This window comes from Phaenicophaeus curvirostris, chromosome 13 (genome assembly GCF_032191515.1).
Source record: "Phaenicophaeus curvirostris isolate KB17595 chromosome 13, BPBGC_Pcur_1.0, whole genome shotgun sequence".
Taxonomy (NCBI): domain Eukaryota; kingdom Metazoa; phylum Chordata; class Aves; order Cuculiformes; family Cuculidae; genus Phaenicophaeus; species Phaenicophaeus curvirostris.
In genome coordinates, this window is record NC_091404.1 from 19,456,248 (window position 1) to 19,479,441 (window position 23,194).

Here is a 23,194-nt window from a genome sequence, read left to right on the forward strand (position 1 = left end):
GCAGCAGCAGCAGCAGCCAGTTTTGGCTATAAAACCTCTCAGTAGGTGGTTAGCACTGTAAGTCAGTGCTGTGAAAAGGTGAGACAGACATGAAACCTGTTAAGAGCTTGACCTTTATTTCACGGTCCCTGTAGACAAAGCCTTGTGCCTTCTGCCTAGAAGAGCCCAATGATTTTAGTGACTATTTCACTCTAATTTCTGAATGAATTCAGCTTCTGGTCCCCATGTCTGCTTTTTGTTATTAGGGAGATTAAAATGAAAGATCACAAATGTAGCTCAAAACCTTCTCCCAAGGTTTAGCTGAGCCCAGGGCTCCTGCTGCTTGACTCAGCTCATGCTCTACATCCTCACTCACTCTGAACTAGGTGCCCATTTCCTCTGTTGTTTGGGATGGGTGATGTAAGTCCAGAGATGGAGCTGCAGCACGAACAGACGCCGTGGCAGAGAGGAGGAGAGCTGCTGACTGAAGGCGCTGGTGCTCACACCTGCAGCACCAAGCTCAAGTTTAAATAAAAACCTTGCTTTTCATAGTTCCTCCAAGGCTACTCTCGGGATAATAACTTCTCATCGTATAAGCTGCCCATTTAACACTCCCTCAGCTCTTTGGTAAAGGGAATAACCATGTGGTTGTTAAATTAATTTGAAAGTTAGAAAAAAATATTGATTTCATTCATCTATCTATAAAACTATTAATACTGGTTTCATCTATTATTTATAAATTCATTTTGCATTCTAAACTAAAACACACACCGATGCTTATGTTCAACGCTGCATGCACATTTTACTGATGAAGTACTATGTTCACCCCATTTCTGCATCATCTCTCTTTAATGAATGTCTTCATCATCTCTTTTTAATGAATGTTTTCATCACTACAATCATCTATCATTCTAAGAAAGTCTCTACACCTTTCGTAGAGCTCGCTGATTCTGTTGCATTGCTACTTTCTCACTCTACAGCACCATGAAACTTAGCAGAACATTTTTCATGGTAATTGAATGTTCTACCCATCTATACATATATTTATAATCTCCTGGGGGAAAAGCTGTTTTAGAGGTTGTTCACAGCACAATTCATTTTCATATTTTTACTTATTCACAGAAAATACTAGGATTAAAAATAGCTTAGGCTGAAAGCTTCATTGAAAGCTTTTTTCCCTAAAATTCTAAATTACATGATTTCACACTTAAACAAAAATATTTTGAGCCATACAAAAGTGACAGAATAAAAAGATTAATTTTGAAATACACTGATTCTTTGCAAATAGCCACATAAACTGGCTGCTAATAAATCTTCAATGAACTTTTCTGCTTGGACATTGTCCTGTTTATAATTCTGATAGACGTACCAGACTGTAAAAGTTTTTTCTTTCCTATTATAATGCCACTGGAATCAAAAGTTTTCAGGAATTGTGACTCACATTTTTGCTATCTTTCCAGTTTTGATCTCAAGAGAAAAAGGATCCTTTGGTGATTTTATAACTTCCTGGTTTCCCATTTCTTACACTTTTGTCTCCATAGGTTGAGTTTCTTTGCAAATCTTGCTTTATTCAAGTTCACTGGAGGACATTTGGCCTTGACTTGTTCCACATTCAGTCAAATGCTTAAATAAAGTTTTCAGAAAGAGCTATCAGCGGCAGTTTTTAGAAATCTAATATGAATCCTTTGTATCAACTCCAAATCTTCAAAGAAAACACAATTAAACTGTCCCCAAAGAACTCTTCAGATTAATAATTTCATTTCCAATCAGTACACATGCAGAAGCCAGGTGTTTTGCTGGAGAGGCCCCTTGGCAATGCTTCACTCCAGGGCCTCAACAGCTGGAGTCACCCTGGCACAAAAAAGAAGAGAAATCCTTGAGAGCCAGTAGTTGGAGTTGCCTAACAAAAAGGAAAGCGTTATATAGCAATTCATTTTGTCAGTGCAATTATTTTTGGAATCACACTCTATGTTATCTATGTATTTTATCTAAATGCTGTCCAAGTATTATCAATAGATAACTTGGCAGCTGGAAGCACGGTTTTCTATGCAATTTTGTAAACCTTTTCTTGTGAGCAAAGGGTACCAGCGTAAGTGGCCACTGAGGACATTTTCAACATTGACTGTGAGGCAAAGAGGTTTGCGTGCTTTGGTACTGGCGCAGTGCTGTAGGATGCAGAGTCTGCCTTGAAGAGTGTGACAAGTCCATTGGCCGGCCACCCAGCTGGTGCCTGGTTTTTCCAGACACATGATCTGACTTTAATCTACTGTTCTGCCAGGATTTGTCATAGAAGAGATTTCAAAAATAGAGTACTGTATCCTGGTTAAACAACATCCTCTAAAAATATGAAACCAGACTTATTTTCCACAGGCTCACTCATCTCCACTATTACTGTGCCAGCACAAGCAGGCTACATTCTCTATTCTCCTGCTATTAAATGAGCCCTTTGGTTCAATTCCCTCATTTAAGAATAATTTAAAACCTTTAAACACATTTATTTCAAGATGAATACATTGTCTGAGTACAAAATGAGATTGTAAGTACTTGTATGCGCAAGTAGTATGGCTTATAAGAACTTATCTGGTGATATGCCCCATCCCTGGAGGTGTTCAAGACGAGGTTGGACGGGCCTGGAGCAACCTGGTCCAGTGGGAGGTGTCCCTGCCCGTGGCAGGGGGTTAGAACTGGGTGATCTCTAAGGTCCCTTCCGACCCAAACCATTCTATGATTCTATATCTTTCCCAAACTGAAGGGGTCTTTTGGCAACCAGAAACGATCCATCGTAATGTTGACTGAGAAGAATTTTGCCTTTTTCCAACAATCCTAGATTACTGTTCTTGATGAGATTTAGGATGTTTGTTGAGATAGCATTTTCAAATTCTTTAATTTATCACAAATGTATATCTTTGACAGTAATGTTCCCCGGGGAAATACATTTTTTATGCTGAAATGAGCGTTCCCCTTTGTACAATTTTGGCTGTATCAAGTTAATAGCTCTAAAATCCTACTTGATTTTAAACTCTGCACCACTTTGCCAGTGTAGCACCTATAAAGTGATGAAATCCAGGGCAAGCTTCCATGGCATCATGCCTGCTTACCCACTGCCTGAGCTCACCAAGTCCAACAGTTCTCAATTTCAGGAACCAAAAGAAAATTGTTCTAGCCAGAGCACACAGCTCAACATTTAAGGGGGCCAATTCTGCATACTGATGTGTCAGGAAGAGGATTGACGTTAGAAAACAACACAGAATTAAGTTTCCATTTCTGTGTGCCTGTTGCATAGATCCTGAGGTGAAAAACCATAACTCCTATTGAAGTATTCCTTCCTTGTGTCCCTTCTCTTACAGTCATGTCAGCTGGACCATGTTTCCCAGTTGGCTTAGGAAAATGACATAATTATGCATTAAAAATTATCATAGTAAAGTTACATTTGTGCCCATGAATAATTTTGTTGCCTCGAGTAAAATATCCTTTGGGCACATAACTTTCCATTTTCTTCCTGCAGGCATAAAATGATGGGCTGTGTCAATCAGAAGGTACTCACCTATTAATACCACTTAAGCAAAGCATAAGGGCCTGGTTTGACTTGGAAAGTGAATATGCTCATTAGCTTAAATTTGCAAGAATTTGACTCAATAGGAACAACTTGACATTTAGTTTGAAAGGTCTACATGTTTCTGCAGAGTTCAGATAACAATATTGCTGGTAAGAGACTCCTTTTTTTTCTCTTTCCCAAATGACGCTACAAATACAAAAAAAAGTTCATTTGCAAATGTTTACCTAAACTACAAAGACTTACATGAAGGCCTAACAATGCAGCTTACAGACCCCATGAAGTCGAATCTCTGGCAATAGTCTGCCACAGAAGTTGGGCTATTTGCTTTTCTTGAATCCTCGCTGGCTTTAGATGCTTTCAAATCTTTTCTAATCCTTGCTGAAGGGCATAGCTAATTAACCTGGGAATGGTGCTACGCTGCTGTTTTTGCAGACTGCAGTGACATACCTGCACAGTATTGAACCAGGTCTGTAGATGTATCAGGTAGCTCAGGGAAAAATATGTTTGCGGTATGGCACTAAGCCACCTTTCTCTCCCCTTTCTAAGATGTACAAAGGGTGTCTCTCTGACTGCAAAGCATCAGAGACGTGCCATTTGCTGGGCTGCACCTACAACATCCGATTGATGACAATTATTAATTTATTTATTACCATGCTTTATACTTCCAAAGCACGTTAGTTCTTCAAGACATTCATCGCCCCGTTACATTGCCCTGTTTTCCCTTAGCAAATAGTGATATTTGGCAACTCCTTTATAGTCCAGTTTTCACGTTGCTGCTAAAAACCTGCTTTGAAGAACTGCTTCCTCTGAAACTGTGCAAGTATGACATTGTGTTGGCCAATGCTTCACTCTCCACTTTTTTAATTCCCAGAGTTAGAAATTAATTAGTTAATGGAGCTTAAGCTCCATGGCTTGCAGCACACTGCACCCTTTCATTAGCTGTGAATCCAAGATAAACACAGTGATTTAGATCCATCAGCTGCGTACCACGACAGGTTGCTGCTTCTTTTGAGTCTTTATTGAAATAGATTGCTAACAGCTACTATTTTTTCACCATATGATATAAAAAAATCTTGGTTTTCTCTTAATATGATGTGTTAGGGCACAGCAGTGGCTGCTCCCTGGGGGCCAGGAGGGTCAGGTGCTCCCCACAGGTAAGTCTCACAGCCAGCAGCCAGGTGCCCCGGGGGGGCTGGCAGGAGCCTCTGGGCTGCAGCGCTGCAAGAAGAAAGATGCCAGAGAGGCAAGCAAGAGTATTTAAGTCCATCTGCTCTTTCCAGATGCCACTGCACCTTTTCTGATTTGGATTGTTAATTTAAATGAGTTTTTGAGCCATTCCAGGTAAGCTAAGGCACTCTCACAAATCCATCCTATCTGTATATGTACTCAAATAACCCAAGTTGTTGGGTGCTTAATTACAAATACACATTTCTTTGAGTTTTCTATTGGTATTTTTAGAGGACAGCAAGCGACGAGCTGACAAACCAGCAGATCAAAAGTGTTGGTGGTGCAGACCTTATTCTGACTCAAATTTGTTGGATTGAGCATATGCTGGGAGGGCAGCATTTTCCAAACCGCACGTCTGGGTTGCATTTAAAAGAGTGGCCTGACTACACGTCACGGTGTGCGCCTCTAGAGAGGATGCACTCTCCACATCTTACCATCTGTATGTGCTACTGCGTTTTTTTGAAGGTTTGCATTTATTTAGGAAAAAATCAGGTTTTGGAACAAAATGAATGGTAAATAAGACTCCGTATAATGCAAGGCAGAGTTGCCCTAGTTTTATTCACTGCAGAATAAAAGAGCACAACTCACGTTGTTGCTGACACCAACATATTCACTAATGTCATGCTGCATGTTTTCACTTACAGTCATTCCAAGTAATATAAAATATTCTCCTAAAATACATATGATAATAAAAAGGAAATATTAATGAGATTATTGAAACATGAAGCCTTAAATAGGGACTTACTTTTAAAGTTTAAGAGTGCTTTTCTGATCTTTGATTCTATTTACTACATAGGAAATATAAGTTGACATGAGAATGAGTGAGGAAGAATTGTTTTGGATGAAGCAACAGGATTCCTAAGACAGAAGACTCTGGTCATAAAATGGATCAAATCACCATGTGAGTGTAAAATATATTATCATTTTATAATGAAACATATGAAATGCATGAAATACATAACAAACTATAGATGTTCATTGGAAAACACAGCAATCAAAATTATTGATTCTGATGAGCACTGATGATTATGTTAATAAAGGCTTTATAGCAGAAATTCCTGGGTCAGCAATACATTGATACTGTCAGGAAGCTCAAATTCCCCACAGCTCATCTTCTGTGCTTTAGAACATGATAAACTCAGTACTTCCATCATTTAAAACACTGATTGCTTGAAACACAAATGAGAAGATTGCTCATTTGTGATTCTCTATATATAGAGTTATTCCTGTTCTTTAATGCAAAACACCCTTTGTTAGCCACATCGCAGAGAGGATATTAGGCTATAAAGGCTTTCAATATGATCCAATGCATTCGTCCTGTGTTCCTGTATTCTTATCTTGCTTTAAAAAGGAGACAACTCTATTTCTGCACCAAATGCTGCTTTCAAGAGCATCACCACAGCAGCATTGCCTTACGATAACAACCGCAGGTGACAGCAGCTAGGCCTGTATCTAAATAAGATTTGGCATCCTGTCTTAACTCGAAGGAGATAAAGGGCATTTTCTAGATATGGTTGTTCAAGAAGTAGTATCTATTAGGAACCCAACAGTACAAACTGTATTGACGGTAGATAGATGCAGCGATTAGGAAAAGTGTATTACCTCCCCCTCCTCTTAAAAAAATCTTCCCTTTAATGTTACATCATTCCATTTTATCTGGGCTGAGATTAAACAAGATTAGATGTATGGAGGAATGGGAAACAATAATGCAGTTCTACCACAAGTAGGATTCCACTGAAAGGAATGGTTTCAACAAGGAGTGATTAATACAAAAGCGCCTACAAGGCTTTGAAATTACTGTCTTCTTTCATGAACCAAGTAATCTGCATTTAAACAAATTCCTCTCTATGTAGACACAATAAAATGCCAGGGCTAGTACAGAGGAAAAATTATTTGGCATCAAACCATCAATACTTCAATGTTACTGTTATCTCAAAGACAGAGATGGAAGATTACTTTGTAAACTTCTTTCTTAATAGGATAATTTTCTGATAAGCGATAGCAGTTTGTGACAAGATTTGATCTTACACAGTCTTTTTATAATATATGTGATGCTATGGGATCAAAGAAAGTTGGATATTTTATCTACAAAAGACAATGGCTCTCTCTCAAAGAGGACACTTCACCTGATACTCAGTCTCACAAAACCTCAGGAATTGTGCTGTGTTTTCAGGAATAGCCACAAGAACATATTTTTTGTGAAACAGTCAAGGATATAAATGTGCTTTACTGTAGAGCAGGGGAAACCCCCAAACTCCTAATACTCTCACGTTAAAAAATAAACTGAGGAACTGACACTTGAGAAATGCAGCTGATTTTCCACTTCCAAAAATGTCAAGAGGCATATCAGTGTGACATACAGCCAGCTTTTTCAGTTGGCAGATGGTGGAGTTAATTGTGATGCTGAATGAAAGGTGAGGAAGAATTTAAACACTTTGATTTTCCAGCCTAAAAATTTTAAGACAGTAGCACTCTTTCATAGCGTGTAACACATGCTCTGTAGGGCAGGTGAGGTGCAACGGCACTGCAAGTTACAGGATTGTGCAGTAAAGCCTGCAAATCTTTGCCTCCTCTTGAATTCTCACCTGCAAACTGACAGACGGTTCAATTGAGACTGGATGGAAACCGTCTTTTTGCATACTCGTGTGAGGGACACACTTGAAATTCAGTTTATGGGAGCTTTGTTTATGCACTAGGTGAGGATTAACAACTAATTTTAATTAACGTGGCAAAGCCAAGTTCAAAGAAGATGGAAAACTAGTAAGCCTCGTAAGACCACTAATTCTGCCTGGGTTCTCAGATGCAGAAAAGGTGCTGCACGGAATTTTCCATATTAACATTTTTACTAAGGTTTACACCCTGCAATCCCTTCTCCATTGCTGTTTCGCCTCCTGATTTAGCAGATCTCTAATTACACCCTTGTGCCTCCCAATCTTTAGAGTGTCTTTACAGTCTTGCTGTAAAACTGATAGATAGCACTGCTGTCACTTCAAGCGTTCATCAAGCAGGAAATCTATGAAAGAGCAAGCAACCAACAGGCTTGGAGCAACTTAGACCTGTGCAACACTGATGGCATCAATATGAAAAGAATGGCACCACATATTTTGATGGAAACAAGTGAATTGATAACAGGCAACACAAGAATAAATCACATAAAACCAATGTAACTTTCCTCTGTGACAGAATAATGAGCCTCATGGAGACATGATATGGTAAATGTATTCCACAACTTTAGCAAGGCTATTGATGTGAAACATTTCGGTGCTCCTTTCCACCCTGCTTTCACTCCTCCCTGAGGCACCACTGACTCTATCAGGTCACCCTCAGGTCTGGCTAGATTTTGCCCTTTAAGGCATCACCAGAACAATATCATCATGAAGGGGGTGAAGCTGTCCTAAGAAAAGCTGCTGTTAAGTGGGGTGGGTTTGCCTCACTGGCTTTCTTAGCGTTCTCTAGATTCAACAGAAAGGCAAGAAGTGGAAGTAGCAGCCATTGCTCTAAATCATATTGCCAAACTTGTCCAAGTTCATTGCCTGGGGGCCTCACACCAACTCCTCTCTCCAGGATGCTTCTGGGACATCGTTACAGAGAACTCTCTTAGCTGCACAATCTGGTACAAGTCTGAAAATGGTACAAACTGCTGGGAAAGCGAGAAGGTTTTGGGAGGGGGGAAGAGAATTGCGCGATTTAACAGTTGGGTTCCTGGCTCTGGAATACAAAATAAGGTTCTTGACCTATTCCATGTCCCATGTGGGAACAATGGTACAGCTGCAGCTCGTGGCTGCTGTCAAAGCAGGGAATACCTGCACACGGCACTTAGAAACCGGCGCACGTATCTCTTAAGAAATGCTTTCTCTGCCACGTAGAAGCCGTAACCCATACTGAGCTAAGTAAGTAACAGTAAGCTGAGCTCATTAGTTTAATGAGCTAATACAAAGTAGCTACATCAGAGAGTCTCGCTTTGATGCTAATTCCCTCATGTAAGGAGTCCTTTTATGTCCTGGGCTACTGTTTAAACCACTGGACCAATTAGCTGGCCCCTGTTAATTTAAACATGTTATTAATGAATGAGAAAGCATGTGGATCTGATTGCAATAGAAGAACATTTGTTTTATTTTGTCCTGCCGTATTTTTTTTGCTCAAGGTTTGTCTCACCAAGAGGCAAGACCAGGCAAAGAAGTAAATAGCACAAAGTCCTTCCTGCAGCTTGTCACCCCACTGCTGCAAACAGCAGCAGCTTTTTTAACCTCTACATTCATTTTACTCTTCTGTATTGCACAGCATGGTTTGTTGAGTGCACCTCTCCTACCCCACTCCTGCCACTTGCAGGAATACATTTTTTTCACATCTTTTACCTCTTTTTTCTTTTCACTTTCTGCTCGCTGGATATAGTCTTTTCTGCTTCAGCTCTTAGTCTTACCTTGTAAACTGAGACAAACCCCTGTTCCTGTGATCTATTCATCTTTTTTGTGGTCACAAGTCAAATATTCATTTCTTTGCTAACTCAAATACACAGCTGATGTCTCCTTTAAGAATGATTCTATGACTTTTTGATACAAACTATAGAAAAAGCACCTGTGAGCCCATTGTTAGTCAGATAAGAGCCCTTGAAATATTGCTATCTATTATTCCACATTTAAAAAGAGTGTAATAAGCCATATTTTATCAGACATTGCTGTACATTTTTCAAAGGGTTTTAGAAAGACTAACTCACCATTTTTGTTTCCCAAGCCCAGATAATGGGAGAACAAACCAAATTTCACTGGGATCATTACACAGCAAATTCCAAAATAATACTGTCAATAAAAGAGGTGTAGGGTTTTTATGGTTACTCTATTTAATTTTAAGAAGATGAGTGTTGATGGCACACAGAGAAAGGGACTATACCCAGTGGAAGAAGCAGCACAACATGAGATTTAGAATTTAAAATAGATGGAGTCTCCATAAGAACCTGTCATTCAATTCAGGGTGTTTACTGCTACTTCTAATCCACTGCAACTGGAAGCTGCTACCCAAAGAGATTCCCCTTCCTCTTCCTCATCCTCACCTGCTTCCTCTCACTGGTTTGCCACGGCGGATCGAGTAACTGTGCTGGAGCAGGCGAGTTGTATCAAGGACCTGACTCAGGAGGTAACCAATGCCACTCAAACCCACCATCTTCTCAGCTGGCCCACTTCTTTCATCTAGTTCCCTCTGTGCACACGATTACTGGGAGTGACACAAAGGCAATATCCTGTCAGGACATCTGCTCCATTATCCCAGTTTGTTGGAAATCTGCAGAGATCTCAACATCAGCTACACTGGGAGAGATGTACATTACCAGAGGAAAGCTGTTTTGGTCCATCTGCTCCTTTATAAAGCAGGAAAGCTAAAGACTGGTACTTGAAGTTGTTGAAGATCTCCAGCTCAGATGAAGCTTTATTAATTGGTTGACTTTCCAGAGTGGTGAAGGAAATCTAATTACAGTGTAGACAGAACATGAACTGCTACTCAGCTATTAAAGGACGCTCTAGAAGGATGCATTTCATTTGTACGACCAAACTTTCAGCACGTCTTCCTGCCGCAGGGAAAACCATCACCAAAACTTCAGGAGGCCAGAAACAGGTGGGGACCGATGACCGCCCTGAGGGTGTCGGGGCAGCAGAGCTGAAGGTGCGTGGTGGCCTGGAGGGCGCCGGGGTGGACCTGAAAGTGCAGTGCCAGCCTAGAGGCTTCAGGGGTGGTGGTGGTCGACCTGAGGGCAGGTGGTGGCCCTGAAGGAGCGGTGCCAGCCTGGAGGTCCTGGGAGCAGTGGTGCCCTCTCTGAGGGCGTGGGGCAGCCCTGAAGGCATGGTGCCAGCCTTGAGGCCTCGGGGGCGGCAGTGCCAGCCCTGATGGAGCTGTGCCAGCCCTGAGTGCAAGACTGGAGTGGCAGCCCTCAGGGAATGACTCTTAAGGTCCATGGCGCCCCTGAGGAAGTGGTGCCATCTCTGAGGGTGCAGTGCCCGCTCTGAGGGCACGGGGGCTGCAGTGCCAATCTGGAGGTCTCCGGGGTGGCGGTGCCAACTCTGAGGGCGTGGGGTTGGCAGTGCCAGTCTTGAGGCGTCTCTCAGAGGGCTGCGGTGCCATCTCTGAGGGCACGTGGCAGCCCTGAGGCAGCGGCGCCTGCCCTGAGGTCCTGGGGGCGGGGGCACCGTCTCTAAAGGCACATAGTGGCCCTGAAGGAGCGGTGCCAGCCCCGAGGTCTCGGGGACGGTGTGGCACAATCCCTGAGGGCATGTGGTGGCCCCGAAGGAGCGGTGCCAGCCCCGAGGTCCCCCTGCGGGCACGCGGTGCCCTGCGGGAGCGGTGCCAGCCCCCGTGGCGGTCCCCGCGGGGCTGCGGGAGGCTGCGGGGCCCGGGGGCGGCGGGGCAGCGCAGCGGGAGCGGTGCCGCCCCCGGGCGAGGGGCGGGGGCCGAGCCCCGTCCCGGCCGGCGCTGATCGCACGCTGCCATTGGCCGCTGTCTGCGCTGACGTCACGATCATGATGAGAATTAATGATCGGAGGCGCTGATTTCATTGTGTGACGCCGGGACCGACCCAGCCGAAACCGGCTGAATCCGGAGCCCCGCGCCCCCCGCGCCAGCCCCGCACAGCACGGTAAGGCCTGCGCGCTGCCGGGGGCACGGGGTCCCGGGGGGAGGCTGGGGAGGGGGCAGCCCGGTGGCGGCGCGGGGGGCGCGGCGGGGAGGAGGATGGAGGCGATGCCCCGGGGCCGCGGGCGGGAGGCCGGTGGGGGAGGGCGGCCGCGCGGGCCGGCGCTGCCAGACCCGCCCCGGGCGCGGGCAGAGCCGCCCTCCGCCTCCTCCCCCTCCTCCTCCTCCTCCTTCTTCTCCTCCTCCTCCTCCCCTTTGCTGCCTCCCCCCCCCTTTCCGCACCCCCCCGCTCCTTTTCCAAACCGCGCGTGCGCTTTCCTGCGCTGCGCACGCGCCTTCCTGGCACGCGCCGGCGGGGGGGCTGCGCACGCGCGAGAGAGGAGGGGGCGCGGCCTCGCGTCACGTGGGCGGGGGTGGGAGGGCGCGTGCGCGGGAGGGCCCGGCGGGCGGCGGGGGCCCCTCCGCTCTCTCGGGCCGCGGCCCCCGGGGCCGGTAGCGCGGAGTTACAGAATGGTTGGGCTTGGATGGGACTTCGAAGCCGTGGGCAGGGACCAGGCTGCTCAAAGCCCCGTCCGGCCTGGCCTAAACACCTCCAGGGTGCTCTCTGGGCAGCCCGGGCCAGGGCCTCCCACCCTCAGCGTGAACAATTCCTTCCTAATGTCTAATTTGAATCTTCCCTCTTCCAATTTAAAGCCATTCCCTATGTCCTGTCGCTCCTTGCCTCTGTTGAAAGCCCCTTCCCAGTTCTCCCGGAGCCCCTTCCAGCACTGGAAGCTGCTCTAAGGTCTCCCCGCAGCCTTCTCCTCTCCAGGCTGAACACCCCCAGCCCTCAGCCCGGCCTCCCAGCAGAGGGGCTGCAGCCCTCCGATCATCTCCGTGCCCTCCTCTGGACCCGTTCCAACAGCTCCATCACCTTATGGACTGGATGCAGGACTCCAGGTGGGGTCTCAGGAGAGCAGAGGGGAGGATCCCCTCCCTCACCCTCGGGAAGAAGTCGGGGGGAAGAAGGCCGCTGGGCGTGTGGCCTGTGGAGTTCTGGAGGGACGGTGGTGCCCGCGAGGGTCTCTCCTCTGGAAGTGCCTGTGTTGCACGAAGGCTTTCCCCTCCCCGAGAGCAATAAGCAATTGCCAACCCTGTCCCCCAGCACTCCATTAACTGAGGGCTTCTGGTGTTGTAGGTAAGAGCGTGTGTCACCAACCAAAAGTAGTTCTGTGTCCTCTGAACTGGAGTTGTGAAGCCGCCCATGTCTTTAGACTAAAACTGCATTTTAGCATTCCTGTCCTGTTTTCTGACATAAGTATTACATAAGTATTACAAATACTTATGTCCACACTTAATGTAAAATGTGACTAATCTAGTTCTTATTTGCATGAGTGAACTGGAATGGGATGCATAACCTTTGAGCACAACTCCGTGGGTTTATCGTGTTATTAAGTTACTGAGGGCCGCCTGGTTTGTTCTTAATAAAGGGCTGAATTTTAGAGGTGGTACTGTAATACAGTATTGCAAATGCTGTACTTAGTGGAGAGGGGAGCAGTTATGCTGCAAGTCATGGATATTTAAAAGCAGGTTTGTGAGGTGGTTTGAGTATTACACTTGCCCAACCTTAAGCCTGATCTACTGCGCTTGCAGTTGTGCAATTGTAACTGCTTTGGCCTGTGTAGGAAAGAGGCATTAAGCAACAAATTCAGATTATCTGATATCTCCTCATAGAATGTGTCATCTGGGGGTGGGTGGGTTGGTTGGTTTCTTTCCCTTTGGGGTGTGCAAAAAAAATGTGAGCTTTTGGCATTCATGGGAAGTGAATTAGGCGATCACTGGTGCAATTCAAATTTTTGAAGCAGTAGTCATAGTGTCTCTACTGCTGTCTTCCTTTGTTTAGGTACAGAGTGGCTTTTTTGCTATAGTTGCAGTTTCGTCTCACATTTGTATTGGTGGGAGCCTGGTTATTTTGTACCACTGGACATCTTCCAAGGTGAAGAAAAGTAGCTATAAACTGGGAAGTGTGGTGGTGTTCTTATTGCACCTGTTAGATTGCACACACCGAAACAGTAATAGGCTTATGGGGCATGGTTTAGTGTTTGATAGGAATGGTTGGACTCGATGATCCGGTGGGTCTCTTCCAACCTGGTTATTCTATGATTCTATGATTCTGTTTGTTGCAGAGGTTAAAAAAAACACCCTCTTTCAGAAACTGCTTGTTCCCTTTTGTCACAATTTTTAATCCCTGACAGTTATATTCTGTACCATAAAGATTTTTACACTTCCATAACTCTGCATTTGTAGGGTTCTGCCGTCTATTTATTTAAATCAGTTTCTGGTGGTTTCTGCACACTTACTCTGAGCTGCCTTGACTGGACTTCAAGGTGGAGGTCACTAAAGAATCCAACCAGTGTTCTGGCTGGCAGGTGTAGTTCACAAATGATTAAAAGAAGATGCAAAAATGAGATGTTTATTAAACCAGACCATGACCTCTCTGGAGCTTAGCCAGGAAACTTCTGTCATGCAGTGCAGATAGGTGTCTCTGAAGAGATTTTGTCAGAATTCTTCACTCTGTTCTTTTCTACAGTACAGATATCGAATACATCTATGAAAGTGTTTTAGCACAGACTTTGGATACGGAAATCCGCGTAATCCAAACAGCAGTCAAGGACCTGACACATATTTTCACTTGCGGGTCATCAGGTCTGATTAAAACTTTATCTTGCAGTTGGAGGAGTTAGCTGTGCAGCTGATGAGCTGTTTGGAGCCCGTGCTTCCTTTTGATGGAGCTGTGTGTAGAAATGCTGGAGCTACCTGGATCTCGGAAGATAGACATAACTGTTTCTGATGAGGTCATTTTGGGGAATTGATCTCTACTAAATAAAACAGAAACACTGGTACTGAAAGAGTAGCAGACACCCAAGTGTAAACTGAGTCCTGCCAATCAATTGTCTCGGAGGATAAAGAATCACAAAATTAACCCTTATGTATCCTTTAAAAGTAGCATAAATCAGTCGGTTGCTGCATTGCCATGCATACCCACGTGGGAGATCTGGAGTCTGTTCTTTGCTTGATAAAGTAGATTTTAATGAACTTCATTGATTTGTTAATGGACTAATAATTCTCTCCTCTGTTGCTTGCTGTAAAGTTCTTTAAACAGCAGAGTGTTTGAAGCAGTAGTCTCCTTTGCCCAGCTCTGACTGTGACTGAATACACGGTCGGGAGGAGGCGTAACTTGCGCAGAGCTCACTTGTCATGCAGCTGGTAGTGCTGCATTTAATAATGCACTAGATTGAGAGTGGAAGTAAGAGTTAGGAGCAGAGGTTAAAATGTGACGGAAAAGTTATTTTCTGGTTTAAGTATTATTGAAAACTGTAAGTTTTCAAAACTGGTCTTTAGTGATTTTTATACCATCTGTTGACATATAGAGCAAAGCAAACAGAAGTCAAAGCTCTGGCCTACAAGTGTTATATTCCAAAGTCGAGATATTCATCTTCACTTGACATTAGTGAATTTGCCTGATCACAGTGGGATGAGGAGGAAAGAGTTTGGTGGCATGAGTGCCATGAGTGGGTTTAGGTGGGGGTGGAATCTGAAACTGGCTGTTGTCCTGTTCTACAGATATATACACACAGTGCTTTTCCTTCCTAGAGGCCTGTTAAAGTCTAATATCCGTACATAGTGTAATCATCTTGACTATAAACATGTGAAAGGAATTGGGTGTCTGCTCATACTTTTAAGCCCTTAATAATTTTATTTGCCCTGAATTAGAAGTATTAAGAGTATTGCTGCTCCCTTCCTTTCCATCCAGAATTTACAAAACCAATAACTAAAAGCTTGGTAGCTGCAAAGGGCTCCCCCATTCCCTTTATTTTCCTGTAAGATGGTACAGGTTTTTACTTTTTAGTTTGTTCTGCGCTCTTTTGATACATGTACTGAAAGTATTAAAAATATCTCATGGCTGGTGGCTTTTTTGCTTTCCGAGACATGAAGTCAGATGTAGGTTGTTCCTGGCCAGTGCTTGGGTTTGTCTCAGCTGGCGGCTTCCTCATTGGGACTAAAAAAGACATAAAGGCCCTTTTCTTGGGATCCTGACATGGTGGGGATCTTTTCTTACCTATCACCAGAGGATTTTATTATTTGCCTGTGTACATCGTATAACAAGAGTGTAAAATCAGTTTGCGACCAGGGAGGCTGTTCTGCACTTGGCAATACTCAGCAGTTTGCCTTTTTTTTTTTTTTAAGCAAGACTGAGCGTAGGGTTTGCTGAAGTCAAAGATGGTGGAAACATTACTCGGGCCAAACAGTCCCTTTTGTTTTGTCTCAGATTTTGTCCCTTTTCTTGGTGGGGAAGGAGAAACGAACCTGCCAGTCCTGTTGGAGCTGCTGGTGTCACTGTGTGTTACCCAATGCCTTTTGTTTTTAAAGGGAGAAACTTTTTCTCTGCCTGAAACCAGAGGCTCTTGGACTTAGCAACACAACGTGGTAATTACTTATGGAGGGCATATAGTTCACCCGTTCAACTTGAGTTGGTCACAAAGGAGTTGCTAATGCTGACTGTAATGTTTTTTTCTGGAAAGTAAGTAAAGTGTTGGTAAAGGACTCCATAAAGAAAACATCAACACTTCAAACCTTGTCAGAGCAAAGATAAATGACAGCCTGTGCATTCTACAAATATTACAGTTTTTATTCCAACTTTCAGAGTATCTTCTTTTATTTTTAGATGAATCTGCGTTCTGTATTTACTGTAGAACAACAAAGGATATTACAGCGTTATTATGAAAATGGAATGACAAATCAAAGTAAAAATTGCTTTCAGCTCATATTACAGTGTGCACAAGAAACTAAACTGGACTTCAGTGTAGTCAGGGTAAGTACTGAGGCCTTCCAAATTTGTCTGTTAAACTTCCTTTCATTTACATAAAATATCTGTAGAGGACTGGAGTCTGAAACACCATACTTGTCTGAAGTCAGACTTAAGTGTGCTAATGTGGCATGTTGGTTTTTATGCAGTGAGCCTGTTTATAGATTGCTTTTATTGAAATGCCTTCACATGATTGCTGTATTTAGCAGGGGCATGGATTGCAGAGTGTGATTTTTTTGTTTTCTTTATTTTTGGGGGGATTTTTTTGGTTGTTTGTCTTTTGTTGATTGTGTTTTCATTTGGTTTTGTTTTATTTATTCAATTGCAAATTAGATTGCCCTAGAGAAACCTTGTGCAATATATTGTATCACAGGAAGGTCAGCATATTAAGAACCTATTCTTAAGTTAAATGAGTTTCTCTAACCTAATGTATTTGGGTGAATAATTATGGAAGCATTTCTCTTGACACTCTGTCACGCTTGTGTTCTGTGCTACAATAATAAATATTGTGGCCCCTCATGGTTAGTTACAGTGTGTACATTCTTTTCTTATAGAAGAACAATGTTGCTGGTGCTAACAGAAGCTCTTCCAAAGTCTATTAATTCCATGGGAAGGGAAATAATAAGCCCTTTGTGAAACACTAGACAACAAAATGGCTGTTATCTCACAGCAGAAATAGAAATGATGAAGCATTAGTTGAAATAATAACCATTGTATTGAGGCCACTGCAACGCTGGGCAGTGAAGAGGAAGAAGTAAGACCAGTCTAGGTTTATTAAGTGGTGTGCCAGTGGTACATTGACAGGAACAACCCCTCCTGCTCCCCAATTTTTACCTCGATTCCCCTCCCTAAAAGTACCCTGGAGATGTTTAAAACTTGCTTTCTCAGCCATAGGTGGTAGGAAGTCTTGAAAGTCAGCCAGAAATTCAGACTCCCTGGAACAGACGAACAGTTGTAACAAGAATCTGGATACTGATGATGCAGTCAGGGCCTGGTTTTCTATTTTTATTCGAATTGAAGTACCTAGAGGAGGCAGCCAGTCTCTCCACTCCTTGCAGTCCTCATTCACTCTCCGTCTTTGTATTTCCCCTTCCTCATTTCCCCTACTGCAATAATGTATCGCAGCATTTTTCCTTTACTTTTCTTCCCTTACTTAGCCCTTTATTGCAGTACTTAAACCATTTCCCTGCTCATGAAGTACAATGGAAACAGGCCCTGCATTTGTCATATTTTTATATGCTCTTACCTTTCTCTTCCTCACACCCCTCCCTTCTGGCTTTCCCAATTCCCCCACTTTTTTCTTTTCCTATCAAAACTCTTGGACAGAGATTAGTATTTCTGTGTGCAGTGTCTAACAAAATGATGTTTGAGCTGAGCTGGCATGTGCAGTTGTAATTGTAGTAGGAACATGAATTCCCTGCATGTAATGGTTATAATGCAAATATCATAACCCTACGAATATATTCTTTCCCCGAATCAGGATTTCTATAGCCTTGTCCCACAGAACTACATCCAGTCTTTCCAGTCCTGGGCTGGAAAAAAGAAGAGTCCTGGTTATGATTTGATGTAAACCTCTACAGATTTTATTACTGCAATACATAAAAATAAGTTGTCCCTTTCAGAATATTGAAGTGTGGTAGAGTTACTCCTGGAAAACAGCCCTGGCCCTCTTCAAATGTAAGAGAGATGCTTTCTAGCTACCTTGGGTTTGCATGGCCTGGGTTCCTTCATTAATATCAGCATGCTTCTGCTGATTGCTTTCTGTCTTTACCTGAAACGTGAGCCAGGTGACTCCATAAAGTGCAGAAGTTCTTCTGGGCTGATTTTCATGGTACCGTTGTGTGCTGGGAGCAGTGACTGGGGAGGTGATGTGGGGCTCTCCCTGTATTACAACAGCAGTGTCAGAACAGTTACAGCTTCATCATTCTTTGACACCTCTCAAAAGTCTTCCTGAGGACATTTTATTGTCCGCGTTAGGATGGAACTTCTGGGCAGAACCAATGGCCAGCCCCTCTGTGGTGTGCACCTGGATTGTGGGAGAGCTTGAAATTCCAGCTCTTCCTGATTTGAACTGGGAATGTAAAATCGGGGTCTCTTAAATCCCAGTTAAGTTTCTTAGTATCTGGGTTTTTTAGCTTTTTCTCATCCTAAATGAAAGTTAGGTGTCTCAGTAAAGCTTCCAGCGTTAAGGGAAGTGCTCCCCAGACTGAGCAGTTGGGGAACTAGGTGGAAACCAGGATGCATATCCCTTTCCTTAGGATATTTTGTGCTTAATGACTGCTCTGTTACATCCCAAATTAATACCATAACCGCTAAAGAGTGTAGTTTCACATCACTCTTCTCTGGGCTGATGTCTTATAGTGCTAAAAATGGGAGGCTTTGTACTTTTCCCCTTCTCCCAGCTGTGCAATTCTTTCTCCCTTGTCTTTCTTCTTGTGCTTATCCCTTGATTTCATTCAGTTTCAGAATAATCTAGTTACATTTGCTTATCTTGGCAAAATGTTTGTTCTCTTATTTGCCAGTTCAGTTTTATGCCTCTTGGAGAGCTGCACTCACTGATCATTCCAGAGCGTGGTTTCGGTTAAACAGTGGGAGCAAGGTGCTGGGGACATGATCAGGAGAATGGGACTTTCTTGGCAGTGGCAGATCTGACCTGGGCTGTCTCATGAAATGATACTTCAGTCCCAAGTGAACAGCAGTGCTAATAAATTACTTACATTTCTTTGAATTTTCTTTTTAGGAAAATTATGAAGAAACCTTCTTTTTTTTTTTTTTTTTTTTATTATACACTTGGAAAAGTTAGGAATGAAATCTCTTTTCCTGGCCCAGAATTTGCAGTGTCTCTATTTAATTATGACTTCTGTCTTGGAAGATTACTATCTGAGCAGAAATGAGAAAAAAATAAATTTGAGCTTCTAAATTGGTCTTGTGCAATAAAGGAAAGTGACTTGAGTCTGGTAGCTATAATTTGTGTGTTTAAACTTGCTTTTGAGAAGAAAAAAATTTTCACTAGTCACAGACTCTTATTGCATGCAATAAATCACTCCTTAAAATAGGCATTTTATGACGTTTGACAACAGAAATACAGAGAATGGGATGGAGACTCCAATGTGCTTCTATATGCCAGGGACATGTATTTTCCTGTGGAGAAACCTGTTTATTTCCTTAGCAAGTATTGGTATGTGAAGGAAACTTCTCTTCTTTTGTGCAATGAGGTGGAAATCTAAGATAGGCACTCAGTGCAGTTTGCTTGTTGTGGGATGAGGGAGTTTATTCATTAAATCAACCTTTTTGGGGTGCTGAATGTTGATCTTGGTTTGGTTTTAGGTGTGCAGATGATATTCAGAGTGGTGCAAAAAATGTAGCACCGCATCTCTGTATGCATAGCTGATCCTTCTCATTTCCAGCAGAATCAGATGGAAAAGCTTGGGTTTTGTTCTTTGATGCTTGTATCCCACTCACTTATGCCCTCACACCCAGTACAGACATGCTGTGGTGAAAAAATTGAGCAAGTCTTGTCTCTCTGGTCATGAAAATTGCCAGGAATAGTTAGGAGGTGCTTATGCTTCCAGAGTTAGAGATGATGCTTCCACCAGTTTAACTCTCTTTATCTTGAAATGCTGAAGTTACCGTTTCCCCTTCAGCTTTTGGAGCCATAGCTTAATGTGTTACTTGCTTTCCTGTGTGTTAAAAGTGGCAGCACATTTTAAACTGTGCACGGCTGCTGTAGGACCTTCGTTTTTCCAAATATTTTTTCCTCTTCCAACCAAGTGCTGTCATTGTCACTTTTGGAAATGTCCAAATAGCAAACTTCTGTTGGAGTCTGATCCCACTTGTCCTAATCTTGTCTGTTAGTGTCTTTGAAAAGCAGGTTTTGACATCAGGTCTTGATTTGTGTAGCTGGCAGGGGAGGAATCAGTCCATAGGTTTAAATCATTTATGAAATTATTTCATTGTCTAGCAGAAAGAGTTCTTTTTCTTCCTTTCATCCCAATTCAAAAGTTGGCACATTCTGTTCAAGGCAGTTTTGAAGGTCATCTCTCTCAGTTATTCTGTTACAACAGTTTAGCCGCAAATGTCAGCAAAGGTTCTGCATAAATAAATAAATAAATAAATAAATCTTAGTGGTAATTTTGGGATGGGAGGGTCAGGATTTTTGACAGACTAGGGATTTGGAATTGAGGCTGGGGTTCTCATGTGTATCTGTGCATGAATTCCAAGCACGAGAGACATGAATTTCCACCCAGTATTGTTCAGACTCTTCATAATCAGTAAATGATTCACATATTTGTAAACTCAGGTCTCAACTTGAACACTTAACATTTCATCAGATCTGCTTAAAAATTGGATTACCTATTTTTTCCTGCTTATTTAATGCTTTGGTTTGTATTTGTTGTCACTGTTGTTTGTTGTTTGCAGACGTGGGTTGGCAATAAACGAAGGAAGATGAGCAGCAAGAGTGCTGTAGAATCTGGAGGCACTCCCCCAGGAACAGTCCCTGCTACTCCCTCAGTACCTCCAGAAGCAGCAGTTAGAAATGTGGTAAACATTGCTCGATCCCAAAGCCAGCAGTCTTCTTGGACCTCTTCTAATAACGATGTTATAGTTACTGGTATATACAGTCCTGCTAGTTCATCTGGTAGGCAAGGATCCACCAAACAAAGTGCTTCAATGGCAGAAATACACAAAACCTCTATTCCACGGCTCACGGGAAAAGGTGATGCAGAATTTCAGCAGCAGCACATCCCTATAGGACGGCAAGTACCACATTGTAAAAATGCTTCCCTATTAGTAGGGGAAAAGACTATTATTTTGTCTAGGCAAACAAGTGTACTGAATTCTGCGAACTCCATATACAGTCACACTAAGAAAAGCTACGGCGGTTCGTCAGTCCAGACCGCAGAGCTGATGTTACCTCAGAAACCCATGATCTGTCACAGACCCTGTAAGGCTGAGCCCGTGGGATGTCAAAGGTTACAAAAACCTGAACATGCTTCTCTCGCGTCACATGTGCCACCTGGACAGAGGGCTGGTACCAGGGACCCTTCTTGTAGCACACAAAACCTGGAAATCCGAGAAGTGTTTTCTCTGGCGGTTACAGATCAACCTCAAAGAATTGTGGGAGGCAGTGGGACGCAGAAGCGTTGCCCGGTGGAAGGCAGCTGTCTGTCCATCGCGATGGAAACTGGAGATGCGGATGACGAATATGCTAGAGAAGAAGAACTAGCATCCATGGGAGCACAAATACAAAGCTACTCAAGATACTGTGAAAGCAGCAGCTCTGTTCGAGTAGAGAACCAAAGCGCAGCCTTGTCTGGGCCAGGAAGGAATGTGAGTTGCAGCTCACAGATGGTGAACACCAGGGATGTGCCTGACAGTATGCTGTATCACAGCAGAGACTACCACTTGCCCGCACGGACCTCATTACACACAACATCCAGCACACTGTATAACAGTGCTAATGCATCAAGAAGTACTTTTTCTCCTCATTTTACATCTTCAAGTCAACTGAGGCTGTCACAAAACCAAAATAATTACCAGGTAATCCGTCAATTTGTCTCTGTCTTCAAACCTTGTAGACAAGGTTGTAGGTAAGTACTGTTTTCTGTGAAAGCTGGTAGCTAGTAAGCCATAGGTTCACCTTTCCGCAAGCTGTGCCACATTAATGTCTTTCAGTAGCAATAATCCTCCTTAAACAGAAGTGCAGGTGGGACTGTGGTGTGGTAGCACTCTTGGCTGTGTAACTGCAGTGGGCAGCTGTGTGCTGAAGGTCAGCACGGGCTTCGTAGATGCAATAGATACAAACTTTGGTTATGGGAGGATCGTAGCTGCAACTGCTGAGTTGTGCTCAGGTCTGTGCTTGCCAGTGCATGTCACAGTGACACCTGTGGTTGCTCCTCTGTGGACATACTTCACATGTGGCACAGAGCAGCACATGGCTCGTGCTCTTACTGGTGCGCAGGGCAGTTGCTTGCCCTTGTTGACGTCAGCCTGGATTAGCTCATCCCTCAGCACTGCCTGTGCCCCCTCTGCAGCTGCCAGTCTCTTGGGCTGGTTTCCTGTGAGGGATCAGGATCTCCTGCAAGCTGGTTAAGATGGGAGACACTTGGTGAGCAAAAATTCTGCCTTTCCCATGGCATCTAACTCAGATTCCATTTTTACATTCATTCCCATTATTTCGTTATCCTGTAATAGAGTCCCTTCTGTGATACTGAGAGGGGAACACTAAATGCAGGTAATTGAAGAACTAAAAGATGTTTGAAAGCAGCTACAACACTGACACACTTAGATCTTTTTAATTTTTGTTGTAACTAGAGAGAAAACTGTGCACGAAACATACCAACTGATTTTTTTTCATGGAATTTTATGCCACCTGGCATGACGTAGTCTGGAGACACTGAGACAAAAGGCTTAAGATTGGCAGGATGTGATACTGCATTGTTACCTCTGTGCATTTGCCTGCTCTTACCTTGTTAATTTATCTGGGAAGTGAACCTTGTAAACAATGTGCCACCTTTTCTTGTGCATTACTTACTTGTGTAGAGAACAGCACATTGTGAAGTGGGTTTGCTTTTTTCCTTTGTTCTCACTTGTTCATATGTCATGTGGGTATTTGAGAGAAAGCTTTTGAGGTCAAGTATGTGCCACTTTTCACCAGAATGGTTGCTTTTCTTGGGAAGGCTGAGGTTCAAAGAGAGTATATACTCTGGAGTAGATCCCATGTAGTAGATGGGGCATCTGTAGTTCAGATTTATGGCCTTTTCTAAGCTGAGCACTTTAGGGGAGCTGTTCTTTCTCCCTTCTGTTGGATAGTGTGTCAGTATTTGCTACTACAGTTCTTACTGGAATTATAAAATTCATTAAATGCTCTTTATTTGTGATATCCCACAATGTAAATGTGCACAACTGTTCAATAAAGGGCTGGTAACGGTGAATACGAGTTAAACAAATCTTCCTTAAGTTTCAGGAAG

The 23,194-nt window shown here is 43.4% G+C and overlaps 1 protein-coding gene across 4 annotated transcripts in view; it reads left to right on the forward strand.

The window, feature by feature from the left end:
• Positions 1–11,135: 11,135 nt before the first annotated feature.
• Positions 11,136–23,194, forward strand: part of HDX (highly divergent homeobox) — a 47,150-nt gene continuing 35,091 nt past the window's right edge. Inside the window, exons 1-3 of one of the 4 annotated variants that reach the window (XM_069868081.1) lie at positions 11,136–11,381; positions 16,083–16,229; positions 20,643–21,764. In XM_069868081.1, the coding sequence (XP_069724182.1) occupies positions 16,083–16,229; positions 20,643–21,764 (1,269 nt within the window). In that variant the 5' untranslated portion in view covers positions 11,136–11,381. Of the gene's footprint in view, positions 11,382–12,491; positions 12,555–16,082; positions 16,230–20,642; positions 21,765–23,194 lie in introns of those variants that run through there. The other 3 variants (XM_069868080.1, XM_069868078.1, XM_069868079.1) reach the window with 3 other exon arrangements.